Below are 27,262 nucleotides of genomic sequence, written 5' to 3'. Positions count from 1 at the left end.
TTCCACTCCTGCCGTGGGTCCCGTCTGTTCCTTCCCTGAAACCCTCATCTCGGACATCTGTGTGGCTCACATCATGACCATCCTTGGGATTAAATATCGCTTATTCAGGGAAGCATGCCCTGGCCTCCCTACTTAAAACAATACTGCACTCCAAAACTTCCTTGCTTTATTTTACCCCATAGCACTCCATGACCATATTGTCTGTTTTCCCCACTGGAATGTAAGTCCAAAAGTTCAGGGATTAGAACAATGCTTGGCATGCAGGAGGCAAAATAAATATTTGTTGAATGAATAAATGAGTTAAGATGTGGAGAAAAGTGCTTTACCAGGCAGATATCTACTGTAAGTCAATGTGTCAGAAGTAGACTATGCTCCCATTTTGCACCACCAGCCTGACCTGCCCTTAGCCTCCTATGACCACTGAGAGGTGTTCTTGGCACACGACGTGTTACATGTTACCTCTTTGACCATCAGGTCAGTCCTGAGAGGCAGACATTGTTTTTACCCACCTTATGTGAGTGAACCAAAGCAGGGGAGTGCCTTCAAGGCCACACAACTGTCAGGATGCCATTTGAAACAGGCAAACGAGTCTCAACCATAAGGCTACAGCTTCTAGTAGACGTTTCACAGGTTATCCTGCTTGTGGCATGCTTTGCGCTTTTCTCCAGCATTCATCCTCTCCTTGACCCACAAATAGTAAAATTTTAGGGCACACAGCTGCCTACACATTTCCATCTGGAAAAGGCAGCCAGTGGGATGTGTGCAAGAGTGATACAATTTACTTCCCAGCCTGTGCCCCCCAGAAGTTGGAGGTGCAAGCCAAGTCAGCTGGGTGATGGTGGAGACTGGAACAGCCGTTCTGGACCCAGGGGTGGGAACCTCGGCTTGAGAACGACAGCTATGCCACCAAGCCTGAATCTTCCACCTCTGGACTGTCAAATGCACAAGAAATAAATGTATATCATGAAGTGTATATATACATATGAATATCTGAACGTCAAAGAAAACTTAATCATGTTATGGAGGGCAGGGGGCGTGGGCTCGCGACCTGCCCCTCATAGTCCTGAGGTTTTTATAAACTGACACACCTAGCTAAGGTCACCCCTTCACCATACGGCAGAGCTGAAATTTGAACCCAAATTTTATCTCAGCGCCACCTCCAGGGCTTCCCAAAGCACATTCCAGGACCCCATCCCCGTGGGGCATTCATGGCCCCTTTGGAGTGACACAGCTTTGGGAAACGCTGCCTGCCAACCCTGACTTTTTATTTGCTCCTCCGTCCCCTATGTCCTAGATGATAGTCCTTGGACGTGTAGACCTCGGAAGCGGGCTCATGTGTTCGCACTTGGGGTGGGAATCGAGAAGCAGCGTCTCTTAGACCAGATATGGCGGTGGTGCCAAAGGGGCGAGAGACTGAGGCCAAGGGTAAGGGAGGGGCTTGGGGAAGCCCGCCCCTCACGCCCTACGGGGTTTCCTGCGGCTCGGAAGGTCTGAGCGGCGTTGCCCAGGGCCGTGGACGCCACTGCAGGGAGCAGAGGCGGTGCCCTCCCCAGTACAGGGTCACTCTAAGTGAACGCTGAGGCTCTGGGGCACATCCTGAAGCGGAACCGGGAGCCCCGCGCCAGTCCCGCCCTGGGCAACCCCCACGCCCCGTTCCCAGGGCTGGTCGTACCCGCCGACGGGGGGCGCCCCCCGCGCCCACTCTCCGGCCCGACACCCGGAAGGGGGAGGGGCCCCGAGCGGAAGAGGGGCTGCGGGGGCGGGGCCGAGGAGGGGCGAGTCCTCCGGAGCCCCGGGGAACTGGGCGGCTGAGCGGCCCGGGCGGGCGGGGCGCAGCCCGCACACACCCAGCAGGAGAGGGCATCCGGCAGGCCCCTGTGCCCAGCTCTACAAATGAAGCGCTTTATTTACACTGCGTCTCTCCAGGCCCCAACCCCCGGGGAGAGGCCGAGTACAGGGCAGCCGCGGAGACTAGTTGGGGCAGATGCTGGTCCGGAGGCGGAGGCCGCGGGGAGCGGCCGGAGAGCGGCGGATCCTGAGTGGGCTGGGCCAGGCCGGGAGCGAAGGCACGAGGCCCTGGGAGCCCAGTCCCAGGGCAGAGGTCGGCTGCCCAGAGAAGGCGGCACGGGTCAGCTCCCGGGGGTCAGGCCGGGGTCCGCACTGCCGCAGCTCTGCTCATAGGACGGCGGGGCCTCTGCAGGGAGAGAGCTGGGTCTGCATGGGGCCTGTGGCCCTCCCTCCCCACCAGGACCCAGGCCCCCACTCACCATAGGGGTAGCCCCACGAGCTGTACTCCGGGGGGAGGATCAAGGTACTGGTGGTGGGCACCGGCCCTCCAGAACCCTCTGCAAAGTAGGGAACGGTGGCACCTGTGGAGATGCACAAGGGAGGGGGCAGAGGGTGGGGGGCGGGGCTACCATCCTGAGGACGGGGTTCAGGGGCACCAGGCACAGAGCTTAAGGCGGCAGGGGGCTGCTGCTGCTGCTGTTGTGAGTGGCTCTTGGTGGAGAGGGAGACAGGGTTCGCCAAGAAGTGGGGGCTGCAGGCCTCGGCCTCCATCTCCTCCTGGGGTGGTGCTGAGGGCACTACCAGGGGTGGGACCCCAGGAGGCAGCCCTGGGCCTGGCCGGGGGCTCAGTGGGGCTTGGTTCACAGCAATATTGCCGATGAAGACCGGGAGGGTCACGATGGCTTCTGGAGTCTTCATGGAGACCTGGAGAGGTTGGGGGGTGGGGTGAGGGGCCAGGCCGCTGGCCCCTCCTCCCACATGGCCCCTCCTCCTCCACCCCTGCACCCCCAGACCTGCAGGTAGTAGTCCACGTGGATGAGGCTGCAGCCCGGCAGGGCAGACTGAGGCAGGGCGGGCACCAGGATCTGCTCTTGCCACTGCGCCTGCCTCCAGGCCTTGACACTGGCACCTTCCACCTCTGCGATGGTCCGCACATCGTAAATCCAGCGCTTGGCCTTATAGGACACTTTCTGGAAAACAGCCACCCTGTGAACCTGGGCAGGCCAGCCATCTACCCCTCCTCTGCCCCACAGGGACTCTAACCTGCAACAGACTGGCCACCACAGGGCTGGTGTCCTTGCCAGACTGGTTCTCGATGTCTGCCTGCAAACGCAGCACCTGTCCCACCACATAGCCTCGGAGGTCAGTGCTGGCAGTAAGGACCACGCTGCCCGTCTTAACCAGCTTGTAGGAGAACTTCTTGGTGGTAGAGGCCACATTGGGTTGCTTGGAAGGAGAGCAGGTTGGGGGTTGGCAGGTGTGGGCAGGCTAGATCCCTGGGGCCCCGGGACACAGCATGGTCAGTTCAGGAAAGAGGGGCCACTGCTCTTCCAGACCCTGGACACCTCACCTCTGCTGGGGACAGGGCTTCCTGCAGGGGTACAGGCCACCGCCCCAGGCTCACCTCGATGTCTGGGATGCTATTCAGGTTCAGGGGGCTCAAAATGTAGAACACGCGGCTGCACTGGTGATCCTTGGAGAAACGTGGAGTGTCAATGGTGGCCCGGACCTGGTGCACAATCTTCCCAAAAGGGCCCTCAAAGGACGTGGGAGCTGTGGCTGGAGAGAGAGCAGGGACTGGCACCGGCTGTCTGTCCCCACCTCATCTCTCACCCACCCCACCCCTGGCAACTATCACCACCAGGCCTGGCCAGGCTGGGCTCTCACCAGGAAGCAGGAACTGGAATGGGAAGCTGTGCTCTCCAGCAGGCAGGCTCCCTGCAGAGACAGGAGGGAGGTGTGGGGAGAGGGGACCTCAGGAGCCTAGAGGTGACATCACAGGGCCCAGGACAGAAGCAGGCTGCGTCTGGCTGCTGGGTTCCCCCAGCCTCTGTCACCAGCACCTCAGCAGCACAGGGCTGTGGCCTGGGCAAAGGATGGGGGGTGAGAGTTTGGCTTGAGCAGGAGGGGGGTCAGGGCTCCTCTGGGGTTGGGCCAGAGCCCATCCAGATCCAGGAGAAGCGGCCCTCTTCAGCCACTCAGCCCCTATCAGGCAATGCCTCGTGCCTGCCAGGGAGAAAAATCCATCGGAGTGCGCAGTCCTGGAAGAGGGTGGTCCAGCACAGGGTCCCGGGGCAGACAGAGAGGTAGGATGCACAGACAGGTCACACTCTCTTTTCTTTCTTTTTTTTATTCTTATTTTTTCAGGGGGGAGGTGATTAGGTTTATTTATTTATTTATAGAGGAGGTATTGGGGATTAAACCCAGGACCTTGTGCATGCTAGGCATGCGCTCCACCACTTGAGCTATATCCTCCCCCAGACCGCACTCTCAAGCAAGGGCTGCCCCAAGGCGTCACCGTATAGGATGGGGTGAGGGACAGGTTCACAGACTCACCTTTGTCAGCTAGAGACAGAGCGCTGTTGAAGTAGCCCTCCTCCGCCACCCATGCTGCGTCATTGGCCTTGTTGGACACCCTGCAGGACCCCGTGCAGGTCACCCGGATGGCTGCAAGTTGGGGACAGCATGAGCCCCAGCCACGTGCTGACCTGGGCCCCTTCCTACCCCTAGCACAGGGATGCAGGCAAGGCTGGTAGCACCCAGGGACCAGGCAGTCCCACCCAGCTAGGCCCTGGGAAGGCCAGCCCATGGCCTGTGCCCTCCAGAGGACACCTGCCCATCCTGCATCTTGGGGTGCTTTCAGGGAGCCAGGGTGTTGAGGCACAGAGCTCCATCTATCCTGCAGTCCAGAACAAGAAGTTCCCAATGGTCGCCCAGATGATCCCTGGGCAACCCCCAACCTCCATCAGACCAGTAAAAACTGCAATCCCTATAGGGGATGCTTGGGAAACTGATAGTGAAGAGAGGCCTGTGGGGCATCTGACCTCCACCCCCACCTTCGTGCTGCCTCACAGGCAAATCAATTAGTCTGGGAGGCACCCCTTTCCGCTCCAGGAAGCTAACTGCTAGCCCTTAAGTTGCAGGAATGTGGTCAGACCTGCCTGAGCAGATAAGAAAGCCAACAGTCTGGCACACTGGAAGGTGTGGGGACACCATGGCTTCCTGGGCCGGTACTGCCCAGGAGGGCTGGTTTTCTGCATTGAGATGGCTTGGACCTGCCCAACCCCACCACCGCCACCCGCTCCCAGTGGAAGCACACAGACCAGGAACCTCACAGCAGAGGTCACTGCCACAGTCCGTCTGCTGGTCAGGATCTCAAATTCCTCTGTTCCAGAGACCTGTGCCCAGAGCCCACTATAGTCAGAAGGTCATGGCTGAACCAGGCCCAGCTAACGCTAACGCTGGTCACCAGAGGGAACAGCACAGCTGGAGACCCAAGCAAGGCAGGGAGTGGGAGCTCAGTGACGGACAGCCCAGAGGCGCCCTCCCCTCCCTCTCCCTGCTGAGTCAAGGCCAAGTACTTTAGCCTGCCTGCCCAGCCCTCTTCCTCCCCTGACTTGACGGTCAGGTGAAGGAAGGTGACTCAGAATCTGACACTTTCCTGACGGAGCCACTAGGCAGGAAGAAGGTGGTGTCTTAAGTGCCCAGTACTAGGGGTCAGCCACACCAGCTGTGCCCGTGGTCTCCCCAGGCTGGTCCCACATTGCGGGCACAGGCCTCCTTTTGGTCCCACAGTGCCCCGGGCTGCCCTCTGCCCCGTCAGCACCGCCAGTGGCCACTCTCGGCTTCCATGCCAGCCCAGCCTCACCACCCAGACCTCAGCCCTAATTTCTAATCCGTGCTCCATCAGCTGTCCCTTCTGAGGGCCAGGCCTGGGACTAACTATTCCCACCCTGGAAATCTGGAGCACCAATGCTGCTCCTACCAAGAGAAACCATCAGGGGAGCAGGCAGAGAGGGGGGAGCATGACTGTGAACTAACCAGACATCCGGGCGGGCTCCAGACGCCACCCTGCTTTAAACACTCCCCGTGGAGAGGGCAGGCCCCCTCCTCGGGTTGGGCTGCTCTGGGGATGCTGGAAACAACAGCTACACTGGAAGGGGGCAGTGGTCCCCAGACCGGCCCCCAAAGACGGCACACAGTGCCCACCTCTGCCCGAATTCCCAACCCACCACCATGAGTAATAACAAAATGGTTGTTTTAAACCACTCACTTTAGGGGTGACTTTCACAAAGTAGGAGGTAAAGGAATAGATGTCCAACCTACTAAAATTCAGGGAAACGCAGATGACTTGCCATTTTAACCCATCAGATTGGCAAATATTAAATATTTTGATATGTGTGGTAGATGAAGGAGAAAAACAGACACTCCTTTATAGCTATCAAGCTGTAAGCTGATACGGATGGAGGCCCTGAAGAACCAGGCAAATCGGCTATAATTGTATGCACAGTTACCAGAGCAGTTCTCCTTAGAATCTCACCCTGTTTACCCAGGAGCCTTGAACAACACTCTAGGCATGACGGCAAACCATGTAGGCATAACCCACATGTCCAGCGGCAAGATGGCTGAAACAGTCCTCCACTCAGCCTAGACCCAGCCCCAGAATTAAGGTGAACAAGCCACAGTGGCACCTGACCCCAGAAAAACAAATCCACCTTTGGTTATCCCAGCGAGGCCCAAACTCTGTGAACCTCCCAACAATCAGGCAAAGGCCCCCCTTTGCATGCAGGCCGAGGCTCCTTCAGAGTCACTGCCGGGATGTGCAGCCTCCAGTCACCATCTTAAAGTCAAACTGCTCCCATCCACTCTCTCCTCTGCAGGGACAATGGAGGTGCAGGGAGTGGACACACACAGAAAGTAGGTCCCTCCTGCCCCAGGCATGGGTATCTGCTGAGGTGAGCAAGGCCAGAGGACAGGGGCAGGTGCATCTGGCCAGGTGCAGATCGTGGGGTGCCATCTAGGTTTAAAGTGTTTTAGTTCTAATAGTGCCAGATGCAGGATGAAAGACGAGCACCAGACTGACAAGTATCGGCCTTTGGAGGTTTGGGGCTGCTCGGTTCTATAAGGAAAATCGTCCTGTGAACCGTGTGCCAGAGTGACGTCTGGAACTTCCCTCTTGAGCCAACACTCCCACCTCCAGCAGCCCTCCATGCACCACCTGCAGTATGACCTCTGGTTGCTCCTCCTTGTTCTGGTTGCAAAGGTCTCTCCCACCCTCCGCCAGCTTCCCCAAACCCGGGACAGCCCAGTCTTTGCCACTCCTTTCACTACTGCTTTGGCCTATGAGCCACTTCTCTCTGCCCTGTTTCCAAACCTATAACATGAGGTGAATGACAGTGCCCGTCCCCCCAAGGTTGCTGTGAGGAATTGGTCCTCGGGAAATGGGAATGGCACCTGGCCCACGGTGAGAGCTGGGTTAGCTGGCTGAGCTGGGGGCTGGCTGCAGCTGTTGTCCGGGCATCACCCTCCCTCGTCACCTACTTCCAGAGCACAACCCTGGGCAGCCCTGCCTGGGCTCCAGGAAAAAGCCTCCTTCCCCAGCTTTCTTCCACATCAGCTCCCAGGGCAACCAGTGTCCTCTAGGCTGAGTGCAGACCATCCCTATCACTCCTCAGTTGGGTGTTTAGAGGCCCCCTTCCTCCATGTCCTCCTGGGGGCTTCCCTGTTGCATCACTGGCTGGTAGCAGAAGCTCAACAAGTATCTTTTGAGTGAAAGAAAAAAAAAGAACCAGGGATTTTCCTTGCCTACACTAGGCAGGGCTGGAGCCCTCCAGCGGCCTCAGCACCTCCAGCCCCTCTACCCTGTAAAACCTGAATAATATCCTCTCTGGCCTAAGGCCAGTCATCCATCGACTCCCCAGCTGGTAATCTGACCTGTTCCTCCCCTACCCAGGGCTCAGCCAGCACTTTTACAGTCAGCCCATCAGCAGGGACTCCCTCAGCCTCCTGCGAGCCAGCTGTCCATTCGCTCACAGCCCACCCACGACATGGAGGCTAGGGTACTCTGCCCAGCCCAGGCCAGTCACCCACACTTGGGCCATCCCTTCCCTGTGGTCAGCAATGGCCTGTTTGCCCTGGCCCCCAGCCACAGGAGGACGACAGGGCGGGTGAGCCAGGTGGTGAGCTCTGTGTGGGGTCTGTCTGTCCTCCGGCCATCAGGACCATCCCCTCATCCAGGAGTCTACCAGCCCCACTCACCTCTCACCTCTGGCTCGTGCTCCAGCAAAGAGGTGCACTGCCCCTTCTGTGGCCCTGCCATGGCCATACTTACCACCACCCAAACCCCAAATTCCAACTGGGGACAGAGGAAAGAGGTGACAGGTCATGCGAGGAGGCTCCACATGGCTGGACGCCGGACAAGAGACACCCTACACCCAGCTTCCTCCTAGACCACTGCAGCATCACACAGTGGCAAGGTCGGGGGTTGTCCAGGACGGACAGCAGCTGCCCAGAGAGGAGGACCACCAGTGCTGAGCCGTCAACCACACAGGGGCCTGGAGGGTCAAGGTCCAGAGGGAAGCCCCACAGCTGTGGTTCTGGCCGAGCACCCCAAGGCAGAGAAGCACCCCAGCACAGATACACCAGCCACAGGATCTCACCCTCAGAGGCAGGCTTCAGGAAAGAAGCCCTAGCCTGAGGCTTTGCCCACCACACCCTGATGGCCAAGGTGTGAAGTCCCACTCAGGGCCCTGTCCAGAGCTGAGACAGCGGCCACAGCCAGCACCTGCAGGCAGCCCTAGCAGGGCTGGGGCAGCAGCCAGATCCCCAGTCTCAGGGTCCCAGGTGTCTGCGCCAGCAGGGCTCGGGTTCAGCTTCCAGACGCCTGCTGGGCAGGGCCCGGGTACCCGAGGAAGAGAAAGACCCTCCCAGCCATCAAGGACTAGCCCTAGGCTGGGTATAAGCACGTGCCCCGCGGACCCCACCAGGGACCCGCACTGTCGGCGTGGCTGTATGTCAAGGGGTGGGCCGGCACCAGGAGCCTGGGTGTGTGGGAGAGAGCCCCGCGTGGGCCAGGCGCCAGGTAAGGGCCCAGCAGGTGCGGGCGCAGCGGACCGGAGACCCGACAGGAAAGGCTGGAGGCGTCAGGTACCCAAGTCGGAGTGGCCTGGGGCCAGGTGTACGTGCTCTAAGTCCCCGTCCCGAATCTAGCCGCCCCGAGGCCGAGAGGACAGGAAGGGCAGATGCGGAAGGACTGGGCCACCCCGGCCTCCCTGCTCCGCCCCGACCGCCGCCGCCAGCCTCCCACCCCGGCTGGTCTGCCGCCCGCCCCGCCGCACCGCAGCACTCCCCGCGGCCGGACGCGCCCCGGGCCGGCGGGAAAGGGCGAAGGGGCGGCTGGCGGCGCCCCCGGCCTCGCGGGTCCCGGGCCCAGTGCCTCCGCAGCCGCGCCGGAGCCCAGTCCGGCCCGCCGCAGGTGCTGCCCTCCCCGGAACCCGCGCCCACCTCGGAAGGGCAGAGGCGCCGCCAGGCGCACGCGCACGGCCCCCGCCAGCGGCTCCCCCGGGCTGTAGACGACGCGACCGTGGCTCAGGCGGACCTCGAAGAGCTGCACCCGCCCCATGCCGCGGCCCTGGCCGGGCGGCCGCGCACTGCCGCCGCCGCCGCCGCCGCCGCCGCCGCCGCGGCGCTCCGAGCCCCGCCCTCCCCGATCCGCCCATCCACCCCGCCCCGCCCCGGGCCCTGCTCCCCCCGCCCCCCTACCCCGCCAGCAGTCGCCACCCAGACAGAGCTGTCCCCGGCCCTGCCCCGTCAGCCTGCGTTCCCCAGCGCCCCGTGCCTTGTCCCCACCCCTCCCTGTCCACCCCCCGACCCCCCTCTTCGCCCCCCGCCTGCTCCTGCCTGATCCCCCAGCTCAGCCTCTGTCGGTCTTCCCGCCCTCCGGTTCCCCCAGCCCACCCTTCCCGGCGCCGACCCGAAGGGTGGGGCTCGGCGCGGGCCGCGGAACCTGGCTCACCCGCGCTTCCTGCTGCCCCGGGAAGCGCGACCGCCCCACCTGTCGAGGAGGCGGGCCGGGTCGGCGCCCTGTCCCAGGCTCCGCCCAGGGGTCTCCCCGACCCTGCGTTTCTCGACTTTGGGATGAGTCCAGGCTGGGCTGGTGACCCAGGACGGGGGGGGGGGGGGGATATTGGCCCGCAGCGGGGGGAGGGGGGCAGGTGAGGGGTGGGGCTCGATACTCGGGGGCGAATTCGCGGGCAGACCGTGCATGGGTCTACGGGAGAGAAGGCTGGGCTTAGAGAAGGAACCTGGGCGCCTACTGGCAGGTTAAATACAGGGTTGCTTGAAAGAGGGCGTCAAGATGACTCCAGGTTTTTGTCCAGAACAGCTGGGCGAGTGGGGTGGCATTTTTTTGATGAAGACGACCGGCCTGGATACAGGTTGTTTGGGGTTGGGGGGGTGCGGGAATGATGACAGGCAGAGTCTGGGTTGCCCATACGCACCCAAAAGAACTGGCACTTCTAGGCATGAGTTTGGGGGAGACAAAGGAGTAGATTTGTTAGACCCTTGTTTGTAGATATAGGTCTATTCAAAACGCTGGTGACATCAGAGTTGGAGGGTGAAAGCCACAGAAAGCTAATTAGCCCTCCAGCGACCTAAGAGGGGACTTACAGGCTGGAGGGGTCCCCCTGAGCCAGGCTGAGGAAGGGGAGGGGCCAGGCAGTCCCCAGGGCCAGGGGTACGCAGCAGGCAGCAGGCCCCCCGGGCCTCCCCTGATTCCAGTGCTCCAGGAGGGAGCATCTGATTGGCCGGCTTCAGACACTTTCCTGTCAAGACTATGCAAGTGGGGTAATCCCTGAACAAGGAGGTCTGGGTGCCCATGGGATGGAGAGGATTGGGGGCAGCCCCAAAATACCAGATGTCCACCCAGAGTCAAAAAGGGAGTGTTTCAGGAAGGAGGGAGTGAGTTTGTGTGGGCTGCTGCTGAGATGGAGGAAATGGGGACAGAAAGTAGGTGCCCTTTATCCCAGGTCTCCCTTATCTCCCACCTCGGACCCCCGCAGAGCTTCCCACACTGACCCTGTCTCCCTCTTGCCCTGTGCTGGAAACTCTGCCACTATGCCCTCCCATCTGCCATCACTACCAACACCCAACCTCTCTTCCTTTCCTCTTTGGTCTTTTGGACCCTGGGCTTCCCCTAGAGGTTCTACAGCGTAGCTGCTTGTTTTCACACAACCCCTGTACCCTGAGCCTGGAGGTAGGGTGGGTGCCCTCCTTACTCCTTGTGCCCACTTCCAGACTGTTTCCCCCTTCACCCTAAAAGCCCTGACAGCTTTAACTCTCATTTTCCCAGACTGAACCCCCCCACCACTGTTGTTGTCACCTTCACAGCCGGGCCCTGCCCCCTTATCCTTTGGTGACTTCAGCTCCCGACTCACTCACTGTCATTCTCTCTAACACCACTCGTGCAGGAATTCTTAGTGGCTGCACAAGTGACCCTGGAAGTTTCTGGTATCTATAGCTGCATAACAGACCTCCGCAGTTTATCACTTACTCCGAAAACTCGGCTGCGTTCAGCCAGAAGCTCTTCTACTCTGCGTTGTACCTGTCAAGGCTAGAACGTCCAAGATGTCTTTTTTGCTTGCATCTGACACATTGACTAGGGTGGCTGGGGTAGCTGGGGGCTGGTCAGATATCCGTTCCCTGAGGTCTCCCTACATGCTTTGTTGAGAGTCTCCAGGTCATGAGACTGACTTTGTGTGGGCAGGCCCCCAAGGTGGGGGAAGCTGGGCTCAGGTCTGGGCTCAGAAGCCCCAGAACTTTCCACTACATTAAATGCATCAAGAAAGTCACAGGCCTGCTGTGGGTGGAGCATCACACCTGAGACAACTTACCACCCCTGCCAACAGCAGAAGAATCAACAGGTTGAGCCCGATCTAGGTCACAGAATCGCGAGACAAGCAATAGTTGTTTTCAGCCACTGAGTTTTGGGGTCATTTACTGTGCGGCAGCAGATACCTGGAGCAGACACTGGCACTCAGGAGTGAGATACGCCATTACAAAAGTCTAAAATGTGGCCCTTACCTTGGAAGCAGGGAGCGAGAACACCGCTGATCGGGGCTGGAGGGTTAGCCGTGTCAGGTATTGGCAGAAAGGCGGTGAGACTGTTGCCTGCAGCAACGTGGAAGACAAAAAATGTACCTAATGATCTGACTTTCCTGGCAGAAAGTGTGAAGGGCCAACTGGCTTCTTTCAGTTGTTTATACTAAAGGCAAATAAACAAAGGAGAAATGAACTTAAGAAGCACTGTTCCAGGTCCCAGCAGAAGCTGGAGGAATATCTCAAGCTAGGTCTCGCAGCTGCAAAGTAAAACCATTCTCAGTCCCAGCCTTTCCAGGTAGCAAAAGGGCTCGGGGTGAGAAACGGCACCCAGGGCACTGGCAGCAACATGGGGACTCAGAGTAGCATCAGGGGTGTGGCGCAGGATGCCCTGCTAAGACCCCTGGGGGATGGCTCCTGTCGGCCACACGGGAGGGCTTCCCAGTGTCTTGGGGTCACTGTCCTGCAGCACCTGGCTTGTCGTCCATGGCAGACAGGAGCCATCTCAAAGATATTTGAGGTGTGGCTTTTGTCTAATGAAGTGACTTGGAATTTGATGCATAGAAAATCCACAAAGTTTTTCTTAAGAGTTGGAGCTGCTTGAGCTAAAATGGACAAAGTTTGAAATAAGAGGCAAGAATTAGGTGCAGAAGAAGAAGCCAGGAACTCTAGAAAACAGTGGATTAGGGAACCACGTGCAGGGAGCAGCGAGTCCTTGAAGGAACATTGTGACAAATGCCTGCTGGATTTCAGCAGTGCTGTTGAAGCCTAGAACCTTGGTGAGGTGGTGGTTCTGAGGTCTTCATGTGGGAGAAGCATGAATTATCAGGGGCCAGAGGGTGGACTGGGGGCAGGCTGGTCCACTGGTGGCCCCCGAGTGGACCACACTTTCCAGGACTCACACTCTTGTCCACATCCCTCCCTCATGGATTCCAGGCTTGCCCGCAGGACTTGCTTTGGCCAGTGGAATACCAGCAAGTGTGACTCAAGCACAGGCCCACTGGGACTTGTCACTGGGAGCAGTCCAGACAATCCTGCCTGGGTAATGAGACACTCTACAGAGAGGGTCCCCTGGAAGAGAGACGAGTGCCGCAGGCAAGTTCCCAGCTGAGCCCAACTGAAGGAGGGACCCAGCTAACACCGTGAGGAACAGAAGAGCGCCGGTCAATCACAGAGCTGTGCAGCATAGTGAATCCACATTGTTTCAAGCCCGGACATCTTGAGTGGCTTATCGCACGTCACTAGGCAACAGAAATCGTGATCTTCACCGGCTAATGCAGCCCCTTAGGGGTCTTAAGGCCACACAACTCTGACTCACCTGCCCCCTCGCTCGTTCCCTCCAGCGTCCATCCTTTGGGCCTCAGGGGGACCTCCAACCCTCGGACCCGCCCCTGCTGGGGTCCTCTGCTCTTTCCTAACTCAGCTCAGATGCCCCGGGCAGGGCAAGCATTGGGACCACTCTCTTTTAGACCGTCCTCCTCTCTCCCCTCACCTCACTCCAGTCGCCCAGCACAGCCACAGTCTTGGCTAGATCTAATTCTCTTCTTCCACCTTGCCTTCTCCGGAGCAGCCCAAGTAGGCTGGAGAAAAACACAGTCAAGAGGGGAGGGTACAGCTCAGTGGTAGAGTGCATGCTTAGCATGTACGAGGTCCTGGGTTCAATCTCCAGCACCTCAGTTAAAAATAAATAAATAAACCTAATTATCTCCCCTCAAAAAAAAAAAAAAAATTGGGTGGCCACTTAAATGATAGACCAGTGGCCTCCCATTAAAAAAAAAAGCACACACACAGTCACACTGAAGGGTCCCCTTCACATTGCGGGGCCACCCTACTGTGCTTCCTGTTCCCTCCTGGTCTCCTCCAACCACTAGCAGTTGCTCCCTTCTCCTCACCTTCAACTTGTTTCCTGAGAAGGTAGAAACTTCTCATCAGAAGAGAGCGCCCCCGATTCCGACCTCCACACCCACACTCCTCTCAGACTCCCCTCCAAACTGGCGGAGCTGAACCATCCCCTAATGCTCTGTCCACCCCCTCACCTCCCACCCCATTCTCCCTTGTGGGGTCATTCCCACTGGTGAGCCATGTGCCATTTCCTTTCCACTATATCTTGACTTGCCTTTTCTTTCCCACTTTGGCTGTTTCTCTGCTCCCATTTTCAGCAAAACCGCCTCAGAAGAGTTGTCTGTCTCCGGGTCTCCAATCTTTCCTTCCACACTCCTTGACCCCGCATCGCTCACTTGTGCAGGGAGCCAGTGCCCAGCTCCACTCACAGTCTGGGACCTTTCAGCAGCTTCTGGGGCTGATCCCTCCTGTGCACACTTCCATTGTCTTCACCTGGCTCCGGGCTCCTCCTCTTTCAATCTCCCTTCCCCTTAATGTGAGTACCCAGGGCTCAATATTTGGTCCCTCTTCTTCTCTGTCTGCATTTCTGCCCATGGTGATCTCATCCAGCTGTATGGCTTTAAACACAACAAATACACTAATGAATGCCAAATTTATACCTGGGCTGGACGCCTCCCTGAGCTCTGTACTTGTATATTCAACTGCCTTATAACCTTAATATCTAGCATGAGCAAGAAACACATTTTTGTGCTGCTAAGTCCCTGAGAATTCAGGGTTGTTTGTTGCTGCCACAAAACGCAGGCTCTGCTGGGTGCTGCAGAACACTGCACCGAAGGTGTCCAAACACAGTCAGTTCTTAGCGGGGCGCTTGCACTAGCTTCCTCAATGGCCTGCCTGCCTCCACTCTCTCCCCTACAAACTGCCATCTCCATCAGCCAGCGGGATGCACTGAAAAGCTATCCCTGTCCCAATCCTCCAGTGGCCTCACTTTCCTGAGTGTAAAAGTCAAAGTCCCTTGGACCTGGAGATGGTCAATCTAAGTGAAGTAAGCCAGAAAGAGAAAGAAAAATACCACATGTTATCGATAATATGTGGAATCTAAAAAAAGGACACAGATGAACTTAACCTACAAAACAGAAACAGACTCACAGACATAGAAAACAATCTTATGACTACCAGGAGTTCAAGGGGGTGGGAAGCAATAAATTGGGAATTGGAAAATTGCACCTCTTGGGGAGGGAGGGAAATGTTATGTATCTGGATTGTGGGGTGGTTTCATGGGTGCATACAGATATCCAAATGCATCAAATTGTACATCTGAAATACATGTAGTTTACTGTGCAAGAACCATACCAGAAGAAAGGTGTTAAAAAAAAACAAAAACTAACAAAAGAAATCAAAGTTTTTACAAGGGCCCATGTGACCCCCTCTCTGGCTCATATTCTGTTGCTCTCATTCACTCCAGTCTGGTCACAATGGCCTCCTCCACTTTTCAAACACTCCAAATGTGCCCCCAGTTTACAGCCTCTGCACGGGCTCTTCCCTCTGCTGGGAACTCTCCTACACAGCCACATGGGGCTCTCTCACTCTCCTCCTCCGTTTGTTCCAATTACTTGTCACTGGGGCCTACTCTGTCCACCACCTTCCAGAGGCCCCCAGCTCCCTGATGCTGGTCCACTTGTTTTCCCAGAGCATTTATTCTTTTCCAACAGGGCCTGTAACGCACTGGTCACGGGCCTTTTCTGCCTCCCTCACTGAGGGCCAGGGGTGACAGCCCAGCTAGAGTGGTTGCCAGGAAACAGACAGAAGCCCCCAAAGTCGTCAGGCCTTGGAGTTCCTGTTCGGGAAGGACCTGGCCTAGCTTGTTCAGCACCCTGGCTCGAGGCCCAGGGAAGGCTGGCGTAGGCCGAGGATGGGCTAAGGGGTCCTGGCCCAGGCCCCTGAGAGGAGGCTGTCAAAAGAGCAGGAGGGCGGGCCGGTGCCCGGCCAGCCAGGGCCACTCGCGGGGCTCCCAGGTCCGGTCGGCACTGGCCCCCGAGTCCCTACGTTACAGCAGCCCCTGGGCTCCGGGGCCCCGTCCCCACTCTGGCCTCCTGCCCGCCGCCCGAGGACTGGGGACCGTTTATGGGGAGCCACAGCCAGTCCCGCGAAGACTCGGACCTACAGAGCCTGGACGGCACCGGGCGCGGAGCCAGGCCGCCCTCCGCGAGGGGCGGGGACCCGGCGCGGGGCAGAGGCCGGGTCGGGGCGGCGAGGTCGGGGGATGAGGGTCGGGGTCCCGAGACCGGGAGCCGGTAGCGCCGCCTCCCGCACAAAGCTTCCCGCGAAACTGACGTCGCGCGGGGCGGCCGCGCAGGCGCCGCCCCCGGCCGCGCCCCTCCCCCGCACTCGCCTTTCTCCTCAGTGCGCTGGCGCACTCGGCCTCCGCCAATTGGCCGCGGCGTGGCGGCGCGCGCCGGCCGGCGCAGTGCGCTCCTCGGGATTGGCCGGGCGGCGGCGGGCGGGGGTGTGTCAGCCCGCGCCCCGCCCCCGGTCCCGCTCGCTGTGGTGCGCGCGGCGGCGGCGGCGGCGGCGCGTGGCAGGTCCGGCGGGCGCGAGGCGGCGGCGGCCCGAACCCGGCCCAGCCTCGTCCCGCCTGCCCGCCCGCCTGCCCGGCCCCGATCCCGACCTCGACTCGTCCGCCTGGCCCGCCCGGCGCGCCGCGGCCCCGCCCTGGCCCCGGCGCCTCCCGAGGGAGCGGCGCCGCCGGCCGAGCGCAGGCCCGGCCATGACCGACTTCAAACTGGGCATCGTGCGGCTCGGCCGGGTGGCCGGGAAGGTGAGCGGCGCGGGGCCGGGGTCCGGCCGGGGCGTGGAGCGCTGGGCCGGGGGCCCGGCCGGGGCTGGGGTAGGGAGGCGGCGTGCGAGGCCTGGGGCGCGAGGCTGGGACCTGGCGGCCAGGGCGAAGCTGGGGATCCGGGGAGTGAGTCTGGGGGGCGTCCGGGGACCGGGGACTCGGGGGCGGGCTGCCCCAGAGTACAAGCCGGCGGCCCGCCACCCGCACAACCGCTCGGCCCCAGGGCCCCGACCGTGCGCCGTGGCCGGGGGAGGAGGGGGCTGGCGGCTGCGCTTGGGGCTGCGGGAGCGCAGGTCCTTCCGAGGTGGCGCGCTCGCTCCTCGCCGAGACCGTCGTGTGCGCGCCGCCCCGTGCCTGCCGGTCCGTAGTGAGCTTCGCGCAGGGTTCGTGCTGCCAGCAGCAGCCGGGTTTGGCTGAACCTCAGTGAGCCTCGCCGGAGCAGGGCCTCCCTCTGCTTCTCTCCCTTACCTGGCCCCGCCCTCCTCGTGTGCGAGTCTGGGGCTTCCTGGCACCTGTGGGCATTGAGGCTTGGCTGTTTCCAGGAGCCGGCCGGCCGTGCAGCTGCACCAGCCACGGACCGTACCCTGGATGGGAACCCTGTTCCCATCACCAGCGGCAGAAGCTTCTGGTAGGAGAGGAGCAGAGGCGGTCAGACGAAGGTAAAACCGGTTCAGATTTTGGAAAAAAAAGATTTCTAGGCAAGAGTGAGATTCGTCCATTTGAGGGACCGGTCCTGCCCTTCCTACAGGAGGGATGTTCTGTTTCTAACTAGGGTGGGGTGGGCTTCCCCATTAGCTCAGATCCCTCCTAACTCAGTGACCGTTGCACTGATGGCCTCCTTTAAAACTTACCTGGGACGTTTTAGGCCGACAAAAAATAGAATGAACAATTGAGTACCTGTGTAGCAACCGCCCAGCATAATAAGTAAACACCAGTTGAAACCTTCTGGATACTTGGTCTCAGCCTGGGCCCCCTCCCAGGCTCTGGTGGGATGGTGGTTTTGGACTGGATGTATCAGCACGCAGACCTACTGCTTAGCCGCCGGCAGTCCTGTGGCTCTTCTTATGGTTCGTCTTGAGCGGAGAGGAAGTGGAGCCTCATACCTCCTCACACAGTCGCAGGGGGGAAGGACCAGCTCTGGCACATCTTCCTGCTTTCTGGGGTGGACTGCCCTTCGCCTGCTGGCCACTCTTAGTCTGAAGGGGCCATTCCTGCTCATTCTTGTACCTCATGCAGGTTCCGACTGTAATGTTTTGAAACCTTAATTTCCAGACCAAGTACACACTGATCGACGAGCAGGACATCCCGCTGGTGGAGGGCTACTCCTTTGAGGTAAGCATGGCCATCCCTCTGCTGGTCCCACCCAGGGAGGGTCAGGAGGCTGGCTCTTCTTCCTGTGAAGTGAGGGCAAGACCTGGCACATGAGTGTCTGAAGCTGGCCGCCGAGGCCCCAGCCAGAACCCAGGTCCCGGCAGAACCTGGCCATCACTGCCCAGTGGAGCCCCCACCCCACCGCCTCAGCCGTGCTCACCTTCCCTGCTTCCACCCTGGCTGAAGCTCTTCCTGAAAGAGACAGAATTGTGTCATGTTTGTGATGGGGAGTTCAGTGGACAAGCCTCTGTCCCCTAGGAGGCCCCCACCTTCTCTCTGGCTGTGGCCTGCGGCCTACCTGCTGCTCCGTGCCCTAGTCTCACCGGCCCGAGCTCCCTGCCCCAACTGCACCCTGCCCAACGCCTGTCCCTCTGTGTCCAGTCCTTACCTACCCTTTTCCCTCCAGAGCCTCTGGACCCACCATAGTCCTGAGCCCTTCACGCTTTTGCTTACTTTTTCACGGGCTTGCCTTTTTTTCTTACTGGGGGTTGGGGACTTTTTTAAGGGCAAGGAAGTCTATTTCTCTGTGTCCACAACATTTTGCAAAGAGGGTTCTCGAGTTTGTCTCAGCTCAGTGTAGCAAGGTGCTCAGTGCCATGTCTTGGGGAGCTCTGCAGACCCCTGGGGTCCCAGAGACGGGCCTGGCCTTTGTACCTCCAGCTTGTTCGTTTCACTCATTTTTCTAAGAGGAACTTGGAATGTTGTTGAGAATTGGAGGCTTCTTAACAGACCTTTTCCCTGTTTCTTCTCAGGCCCGGATGGAGGTAGACGCAGATGGAAATGGTGCTAAGATATTCGCATATGCCTTTGACAAAAACCGAGGAAGGGGGTCGGGAAGGCTTCTCCACGAGCTGCTGTGGTGGGTGTTTTTGGCTGCTGTTTCCCTCTTGGCCGGGTTGCGGGTGGGTGCTGATGTACGTGGGGTGGGGGGAGCCAGCAGGGCCCCGCCTTTGTTGTCAGATTGTCCTTCCCCAGGTCTCCTGCCTACTCTGGTATTCTTGCCACTGACCGGGGCGGGGCGGGCGGGACGGGGGACGGACTGACAGCATCCCATGACACCGACAGGGCAGCTTGGAAGTCTGCACACCATGTGTGCTCTGCACACAGCCACTGGGGGAGGGCAAGGGCTGGTCCCTCCACTGGGCTTTTGCTGAGCCTGTAGGTGGGATGTGGGGAAGGGCCTTCTCTGCAGTGTGAACAGTGAGGTTCTGAAATACTTGGGGCCACTCAGATGGGGCGTTCTCTAGGCTGTGGGTTGGATGGTTTGGGGTTCCACCCTTGGCTTCCTGCTGCCTAGCTCTTAAATCCAGGGGCTGGGCTGTCCTCATGGCCTGTCCTGTTTGGGATGCGGACCAACACCCTTGGGTTCCTCTCAGCAGCCTGGTTCCGGATGAGCCTGTCAGTGTGACAAGGGGCCAATTGAGATGTTTGGGAGGGTCAGAGGAGCGCATCTGGACAGCTGTCTGTTTCCTAGGGAGCGGCACAGGGGGGGCATTGCCCCCGGGTTTCAGGTGGTGCATCTCAACTCGGTCACTGTGGACAATCGTCTGGATAACCTGCAGTTGGTGCCGTGGGGCTGGCGGCCCAAGGCCGAAGAGATCTCCAGCAAACAGAGGTGGGTCTTCCTGAGGCCGGGGCTGGGGCCAAGGTGCCCCCGAGGGAGGACCCTCCGAGCTCACTGCCAAGATGGGCCGGGGTCTGCTCTGTGCTCTGGGTTGAGGGACCTTGGTTACTGTCCTTGAGAGTGGGCGGTCCTCTTTTTTTTCATTGGGGGAGGATAACTTTTTAATAGTTATCTTTTTGGGTTGGTCTTCTGAATTGGCTCTCACAAGGAGGAGAGTTGTGTGGGCGGGGCCTCGGTAGGTAAGCAGGACTCGATACAGACACCTTTGTCTCAGGGATGCCGCTACGCATGAAGATGGGTCTTTTTGTAAATGATTTGCCTAAGTGGTTTAAGGGAGCAGGATGGTGTGGTCTGGGGCCTTGGCCGCTCGGCCTCCACGTTCCCTCGGTAGGGGACCCCAGGAATAGCCCCACAGTGAGCTTCTTGGAGCCCTTGGCTTTGAAGAGCTGGAGGACCAGCTGGACCGGAGTTGGGAGCCAAAATGAGGCAGAGTGTCCCTGGCCACATGGGGATCATTTAAGGGCTCCCTGGGGCTTTTGCCACCTGCTGGGGCCCCTGAACGGCTTTCCTGATGTTGGCAGTGCTGGTGCTGACCTCCCCGACAGACAGAAGTCAGCAAGGCGATGGGGTGGGGGGTGGTCAGTGTTTCTCTTGATGCTAGCGGTGGATGGAGACTGGGTGGAAGCTTTGCAGCGTTCACCCTCAGGGTCTTGCCAAGCCCCACGTAGTGGAGGAGGTAGATCACACGGCCAACTGGGCTTGGGGGGGTGGTCCCCAGGTATCAGAAGGCCATATCCAGTACGTGCTGCTGCAGCTCTGGAGGGTGTCCTGCACCCCCATAACTCTACCAGGTTCTGGCGGGCGAGGGGCAGAGGGCTGGGTCTCCAGCACTCTGGGTTTTCTGCTCTGATGTTTCAGTCTGACCCTGTTTCCCTCAGGCTGCTCTTGAGAGAGGCCGCCCACAAGAGGTGAGTTAGGACTCATCTTCCTGGGGGTTGTTAGTCTAGGCTTTCAGTTGCAAGTGACAGAAACTGAGCCCAATCTGGCTGAAGCAAAAATAGGACCCTTATTGGCCCCCCGCTGAGATGTGGAAGCCTCAAAGCCACCACCCGTTCCCAGGAGGTGCCGCCAGGGCCGCACACTTGTTTTCCACAGCATGAGGAGAACTGGAATCAACTCCAGTGAGCCTGTTTTGATGCACCCTTCTGCCCCCGTGTTGGGGACAGGAGGGTTCTTTCATTAGACAAGGTGAAGGCTGTGTTGTCAGAAGGCATGCAGGGGCAGCCTGGCAGACGAATCGGGTTCCCCAGGGTTGTCCAGCGTGCACGCAAGTCAGTGTAGACCTGGGACAGCCCCCACCCAGCGATGGCCTGTCTCCTTACAGGGTCTCTGGGTTGTGAAGCCTGTTTTGGGCAGCTCGCCCTGTGACCAGTTTACGTTCGTGCGTCTGAGCATCGTTTGTTGTCGTGAGATAAAGTGACCACAGTTAAGACCTGTTTGGAAGCAGGTCGCTTACACACAGGGCTGCCCCACCTGGTGGCCTCCACGGGGCCGTGGCCTGGCTGCCCATTCTCCTCCAGGCCCAGGACCACCCCGGAGGCTCCTCCCTGCTGGTCATCCTTGGTTTGCCAGTGGGGTTCAGGCCCTCAGTGAGGTTCACTGCACTTGGGGTCAGAGCCAGCCCGAGTGTGGCCTGGAGTCTCCACAGGCATGGGCGTTAGGAGTCTGTCCATTTGTCCCCAGGGCCTCTGCACGGTGGCTCCTGTGGTGGGAGTAAGCCGCCCGTGACGCGAGGCAGGCACCTCAGCTCCTCCCAGGCCTGCACCCTGCTCCTGGAGGGCTGTCTGACCAGGCTGGAGGGCCCCTCTGCAAAGGTGCGTCTCCCTCCCGTTCTGCCCTCCAAAGCTGCTGGAGCTGAAGCCTGTCTCTGGTAGGACTTCATCACCGGGCTCAGGAGCAGCCAGTGTCCCCCCACATCCTGGCTTCCACCCTTCTTTAGAAAATGTTTTTATTGTGGTGAAGTACACATAACGTTTACTGTTTGAACCACTTTTGAGCGCGTGGTTCAGCAGTGTTACACTGTTGTGCAGCCGTCCCCCCATCCGTCTCTAGAAGTTTCTCACCTTCCCAAACGGAAGCCTTGTCCCTGATAAGCGCTGAGCCCTCGGCCCCTCCCCGAGGCCTGGCCCCGCTGTTGCATGAATCGACAGCACTAGGGACCTCGTGGATTCAGACAGCAGTTGTCCTGTGATGGGCTTATGTCACTTCACCTCATTTAAGTCCTCAGGACTCCTCCGTGTTGTAGCTTGTGTCAGAATTTCCTTCCTTTTCAAGGCTAAGTCATATCCCACTGCATGTGTATATGTGCCTAGGTATACATACACACGTGTCTACACACGTGCACGTCACACACATTGGTTTACCCCTTCCTCTGTCGACGGGCACCTGGGTGGCTTCCACCACTTGCCTTTTGTGAGCGATGCTGCCATGAACCCAGTTGTACAAACAGCTCTTCACGTCCCCGCTTTGGATTCTTCGGAGTGTGTGCCTAGAAGTGATGGAACTGCCAAATCATGATGATTCTGTTCACTTTCTGAGGAACCAACATGCTGTTTTCCATGGCATCTGTCCCGTTTCACGTCCCCACCAGCAGTGCGCAGAGGTTCCAGTGTGTCCGCGTCCTTGCCGACACTCGTTTCCTGTTTGTGTGGGAGCAGCCGTGCCCGGGAGTGCGAGGTGTCCCTGTGCGGTGGGGACGTGCGTCTTCCTGAGGACGGTGGTGCTGGGCAGCTTTGCACGTGCTTTGGGCCATGTGGGTGTCAGGGAAACGCCTGCTCGGATGCCCTGCCCATTGTGGATCAGGTTGTTGGGTTTTTTGTTGAGTTGTAGAGGTCTTTATATTGTCTGGGTGTTAACCCCTTGTGGGATGTAAGATTTGCAAGTAATTTTCCTCATCCTGTGGGCTGCCATTTTACTGATGCACGAAGGTCTTGAATTTCCACGACATCCAGCGTGTCTGCGGTTTTGTTACTGTGCCTCTGATGTCATAACCCCGATCGTTGCCAAATCCAGGGTCAGGAAGCTTTTGTCCGATGTTTTCTCTAAGAATTGTATCGTGTTTAGGTCCTTGATCCATTTTGAGTGAGTTTTGCAGGTGAGTTTAGAAGAGGCTGACCCTTCCCTGTAGTGGTGCCTCCAGGCCTGGCCCAGGAGAGTGGGTGGGGCGGGGGTTCTTCACACACCCTTCCCTCTTGCAGTGCCGGTGGTGCCTCCTGTGAAGGCGGCCTGCGCTTGCCCCGCCCCAGGTAGAACTCTCCAGTTTCAGGCTTGGCCCGCCCTACGCGGGAAGCCCTGAGAAGGACACACAGCAGCTCCCGGTCGAAGGAGAGGTGGCTCAGCGGCTGGGCCTGGGGTCTCCAGGCATTGGGGAGGTGATGAGGGAGGCTGACGCCGCCCTGCCCAGTACCTTTCAGAGGGAGGTTAAAACGGGCTAAATGCCTGGTGTCAGGAAGAGGTGCGCCTGGCAGCAGGGTGAGCTCAAGGACAGTCAGGCTGCCCGTCAGTGTAGAGGAAGCCGCTGTCCGCTGCCGCGTTGCCCTTGTCACCCCCGTGCCTGGACCACTGTGGCCAGAGCATGCGAAGTTGGCTTTCCTCGCAGGGAGCAGAGCTTGTACTGGCTGGCGATCCAGCAGCTTCCCACGGACCCCATAGAGGAGCAGTTCCCCGTGCTGAACGTGACCCGCTACTACAACGCCAACGGGGATGTGGTGGAGGAGGAGGAGACCTCTTGCACCTACTACGAGTGCCACTACCCGCCCTGCACCATGATGGAGAAGCAGGTGGGCGGCCGCCTGGCCTGGCCTCGCTGGGGCGGCCTGCAGACCCCTCGCCTCTCCCGGCTGCTCTCCCCACGGGGGCTGTTCCTCGGTCCACCCTGAGCGGCCCTTGCGGTCCTGTGGCCGCTCCCCAGGGTGACCGGGCACGCCGTTCTGTGTGCTTTCAGCTCCGCGAGTTCAACATCTGTGGGCGCTGCCAGGTGGCGCGCTACTGCGGCTCCCAGTGCCAGCAGAAGGACTGGCCGGCCCACAAGAAGCACTGTCGGGAGAAGAAGCGCCCCTTCCAGCATGAGCTCGAGCCAGAGCGATGACCAGGCAGTGGAGCGTGCAGCCCTGCACTCGCGGCTTCCCATCTCCCTGGGGCGCTGCCAACACCGGCAGGCGGCTGGACCCGGAGCTGCCGCAGGAGTCACTCCCGCACCTGCACCGGACCTGGACCCGGACCCAGACCCGGACCAGCACCACCGCCCAGGGCCCCATGCCCTGCGGCCCGGCTCCTGGAGCTCAGAGACAGCTGGGAGGCTCCCGCGGACGCTTCTCCTTATTTATATGTTAATACGTTTGTAAACTCATGTACAGTTTTTTTGGGGGGAGGCGGTGGGGGGCGGAGGTTACAATTGGGTCGGTTGCTGTAACACCTGAGCTCCTGGGCTGCTGAGTCAGGCAGGGCGGCGGCCTGGGACTGTGGCACAAGGCGAAGTAAAGGGTGGTACCGCCCGGCGTGCCGGCTGCTCTCTGCTCTCCTCATCTGCCATCTGGGGGTGGGGGTGCAAAGGAGACCCAGACCTGTCCTTGTCTTTGTCCTTGTCCTTGTCCTGGGGCAGGAGCTGCTGGGGGTTCTTGTAGGTTGCCCGCTGCTCTGGCCCCGGCCCTGGTGAATTCTCATTTGACTCATGCACTGAGTGGGTGGGAGCTGGGGGCAGGAGGTTCTGCCCGGCAGGCCCGCTGAGGTCCGCCGTATGAACTGGAGCGCCCCAGAGGGGTGAGCACTGCTTCCCTGGCTGCTGGGCTGTATCCCCAGGCCAGGCCTCCCTCTGTTCCAGGAGCCACAAACCTCTGAGAGCTGGGCAGCACCGGGTACACCTGCAGAGTTACTTGGGGCCAGGCCGTCTGGCTGGGGACTTGCTGGTCTCCAGGGCCAGCCAGCCAGCCTGCTGGAGGCCTTGTTCTTGGGAGAGTGAAGGCTGACCACACCAACTCTGACCATCTGTCCCGGGCCCTCCCTGGCCCCACGTTGGTCCTGCAGGCCTCTGCCACACCTTCCCGTTTGCCACCTTCTGCCATCTTCCAGGAGGCTGCGTGCTCTTGCTGCTTCCCCGGGCTGGGGCCAGCCACTAGGTGGCCGTTGGTCTGTGAGCTGAGCTTTTAGTAGCTCCTTTTACAGAACTTGGCGCCTTCTGGGCATGTGTCCCGGAATTCAGGGCTGGGGACACAGGTGAGAGCAACATTCAGGGAGCAGGAGGAAAACTGTCCTGACCCCAAGGGAAGGCAGGAACTTTATATGCTCCACGTGGGTTTTACTGAAAAGACTGCTGCTGTGCAGGTTGGGGGTAGTGGGCCTTCCAGGTCAGGACCTTTTTGCTGCATAGGTGAGGTTGGCTGTGGGCTCCGGACCCTCGGTGAGCAGTAGTGGGGCTCAGGAAGCTACCGGGAGGAGGGCGTGTGATCCTGAGAGACAGTCACAGACAGCAGCTGGCTGGAGCCCTTGGGACAAGTCCAGGGTGGGATAACCCCTGCTTCTGGAGGCCAGCTGTGGCCGGGACTGTTGAGGTTGGGGCCTCCTGAGTAGGCCAGCACATTGAGGTTTCGGCGAGCGTCAGACATGGAGCCATGGGTGTGCTCAATTTGCTTTCAAACACAGGCTCCTGGGCTGAGGAAGCCCGGAGCGTAGGCTGTGGGTCCTACCTGTGTCCTTTGGGGAGCAGTCAGGGTGGACCTCCAGCCTGTTCACATTCCCTGACTGGCACCAACTGCTCTGTGGTCAGCCGTTCATAGGGCAATTACACTGAAAGGGAAGCGGCGGGGTCTCAGCTCCCCCATAGGATGCCACACTGGGTCCTGACCCTGGTTGCTTTCTGCTGGGTCTCATGGGCTCATCTGGAATAGCCTTGACCCGGGGATTGCTGTCTGAGGTGACTGCAGGAGCCACTGCAGTAGCTGGTGGCTGTCCCCTACCTGAGGGTGCTGTGCCCTGTGCTGGGTGATAGGGACCCTGAGTCTGCTGGTGCAGGGCCCTGCGCTGGAGCGGGGCAGGTACTGTGGGGCTCCAGGTGTTCACTCACACCCCTACCATGGCCTCTGCAGTGGATGCCCTGCTGAAGGCGTCCCAGGGTCCACAGACTGCTCTTACCCCATTTGCATCCATTGTCCTTCATCTGATAACCCGCCCCAGGTTTACTTTCTCTTTTGATGGCTCTGACCTCTTGACTTGATAGCCACACATCTGAGAGCCTCTGAATGTTCAGCATTCACTCACATGGTTAAAACGTGGGACTTGTTCTTAACTGGAGCATGGTGTGGGGCTGCTTGACCAGACTGCCTTTGGTACCAGGTCAAATCAAGACACGTGGCTTCAGGGTGCCCGGTTGCTTCCTGAAACCGTTTCTGCTGCTGTGCTGCAGCTGCCGTCCTAGCTGTGGACCCACGTCTGTATTTCCAGTCGTAGAAACCACTTTGGAGCCACAGGCTCACTACCCACGTATCCATGTGGATTTCAGTCTCACGTCCAGGTTCCCAGGGCTACTACAACAAAGCATTACAAACTGGGTGGCTTAAAAACAATGTATTGTGGATGGAGGGTATAGCTCAAGTTGGTAGTGTGTGCTTAGCATGAGGTCCTGGGTTCAATCCCCAGTACCTCCTCTGTAACATAAATAAACCTACCCCCCAACAAAACAAAACAAAACACCCAACAATGTATTGTCTGGGTGCTGGAAGCTGGAAGCCTCATGTCCAGGCATTGGCAGGGCTGGGCTCACTCTGAAGACTCAAGGGAAGGGAAGGTGTGCTCCGGACTCCTGGCTTAGGGCAGCCATGCCCTGTAGATCAGAATACCTGGCAAGCCTGTCTTTATGTTTTCTTCCGTCTGTGGGTGTTTCACAGTCCAAATTCCCCCTCATAAGGCCAGTCCTAGTGGATTAGGGTCACCCTAATGACCTGGTTTTAACCAGAGTACTTCTGTAAAGTCCCTGTTTCCAAAGGTCACATTCTGTGGTACTCAGGTTAGGACTTAAACATATCTGTGGGGGGATACACAATTAAATCCTTAAGATAGCCCACATTTGCGTTCCTCAACATTCTGTAGAGTCAACTGATTTTATTGAACGGTGTCAACACGTACTCGGTCTCCCAAATCAGATCATGACTGCTGGTCTCCCTTGCATCCTAAGTCTAACTGGCAGGCAGAGCCTGCCCCTCTGCCCAGACCCTGGTTCTCCGTGCCCTCTGTTCACCTTCCCGCCCTCCACCCCTGCCAGTGCCCTCCGGCCAGCCCTGTCTGCTTTCTGTGCTGTCCAGCCGGCAGGTCTGCGCCCCGCGACGCACCGCACTCAGGCCCTCCAGAGGGTCAGGGAGGGCAGACCAGGCTCAGTCCCTTTGCGTCAGACCCTGAACTCGGCTCCCTGGGTGTCCAGGCCCTTTACCCACCCCATTCCCATGCCCCGCTTTCCTCTATCAGCTCAGCTGTCCCGAGAATCCGTGCAGGACACGCGGCGCGCGTCTCCCAAGCCCGCGTCTGGGCGGCTGCTAAGCGCGAGGGGAGCACGTAGGGCCAGCTGAGGTCCGCCGGCCGGCAGGGGGCGCGGGAGCCCGACCTCCCTCGCGCGGGGCGTCTACGGAGGCCGGAAGTCCTGCCTTGGCGCTCCGGAAGGA

The 27,262-nt window shown here is 59.2% G+C and overlaps 2 protein-coding genes across 4 annotated transcripts; one reads left to right on the top strand and one right to left on the bottom strand.

Moving 5' to 3' along the window:
• Nucleotides 1-1,888: 1,888 nt before the first annotated feature.
• ARRDC1 (arrestin domain containing 1) lies at nt 1,889-9,458 on the bottom strand. 2 transcript variants are annotated; one of them, XM_064490833.1, is made up of 8 exons: nt 9,292-9,458; nt 4,345-4,455; nt 3,676-3,726; nt 3,413-3,567; nt 3,052-3,234; nt 2,802-3,002; nt 2,268-2,712; nt 1,889-2,194 (listed from the first exon to the last, which is right to left on the bottom strand). In XM_064490833.1, the coding sequence occupies exons 1-8, from the start codon at nt 9,407-9,409 to the stop codon at nt 2,130-2,132; spliced, it is 1,329 nt and encodes a 442-aa protein (XP_064346903.1). In that variant the 5' UTR covers nt 9,410-9,458; the 3' UTR covers nt 1,889-2,129. The 2 variants fall into 2 exon arrangements, with proteins under 2 accessions (XP_064346903.1, XP_031306957.2); XM_031451097.2 differs by having other exon boundaries at nt 2,802-2,978; nt 9,292-9,456.
• A 6,906-nt stretch (nt 9,459-16,364) lies between these two features.
• On the top strand, nt 16,365-24,112 carry ZMYND19 (zinc finger MYND-type containing 19). 2 transcript variants are annotated; one of them, XM_064490832.1, is made up of 7 exons: nt 16,370-16,543; nt 17,104-17,220; nt 17,834-17,893; nt 18,685-18,791; nt 19,407-19,547; nt 23,215-23,395; nt 23,560-24,112. In XM_064490832.1, the coding sequence occupies exons 4-7, from the start codon at nt 18,691-18,693 to the stop codon at nt 23,701-23,703; spliced, it is 567 nt and encodes a 188-aa protein (XP_064346902.1). In that variant the 5' UTR covers nt 16,370-16,543; nt 17,104-17,220; nt 17,834-17,893; nt 18,685-18,690; the 3' UTR covers nt 23,704-24,112. The 2 variants fall into 2 exon arrangements, with proteins under 2 accessions (XP_031305413.2, XP_064346902.1); XM_031449553.2 differs by lacking the exon at nt 17,104-17,220 and having other exon boundaries at nt 16,365-16,543.
• The last annotated feature ends 3,150 nt before the right edge of the window (nt 24,113-27,262 follow it).

This window comes from Camelus dromedarius, chromosome 10 (genome assembly GCF_036321535.1).
Source record: "Camelus dromedarius isolate mCamDro1 chromosome 10, mCamDro1.pat, whole genome shotgun sequence".
Classification (NCBI taxonomy): Eukaryota; Metazoa; Chordata; class Mammalia; order Artiodactyla; family Camelidae; genus Camelus; species Camelus dromedarius.
The sequence above is the reverse complement of the archived record's forward strand: the minus strand, read 5'-3'. Positions and strand labels throughout refer to the sequence as shown.

Excerpts from the sequence above, each read along its gene's own strand:
- ARRDC1 (XM_064490833.1), bottom strand. The coding sequence starts at position 9,409 with ATGGGGCGGGTGCAGCTCTTCGAGGTCCGCCTGAGCCACGGTCGCGTC. Across the intron at positions 3,235-3,412 it reads ATAGCATCCCAGACATCGAG|CAACCCAATGTGGCCTCTAC; the intron begins GTGAGCCTGGGG and ends TCTCCTTCCAAG. Across the intron at positions 2,195-2,267 it reads CTCGTGGGGCTACCCCTATG|AGGCCCCGCCGTCCTATGAG; the intron begins GTGAGTGGGGGC and ends CTCTCCCTGCAG.
- ZMYND19 (XM_031449553.2), top strand. The coding sequence starts at position 16,493 with ATGACCGACTTCAAACTGGGCATCGTGCGGCTCGGCCGGGTGGCCGGG. Across the intron at positions 17,894-18,684 it reads TGGAGGGCTACTCCTTTGAG|GCCCGGATGGAGGTAGACGC; the intron begins GTAAGCATGGCC and ends GTTTCTTCTCAG. Across the intron at positions 19,548-23,214 it reads GAGATCTCCAGCAAACAGAG|GGAGCAGAGCTTGTACTGGC; the intron begins GTGGGTCTTCCT and ends CTTTCCTCGCAG.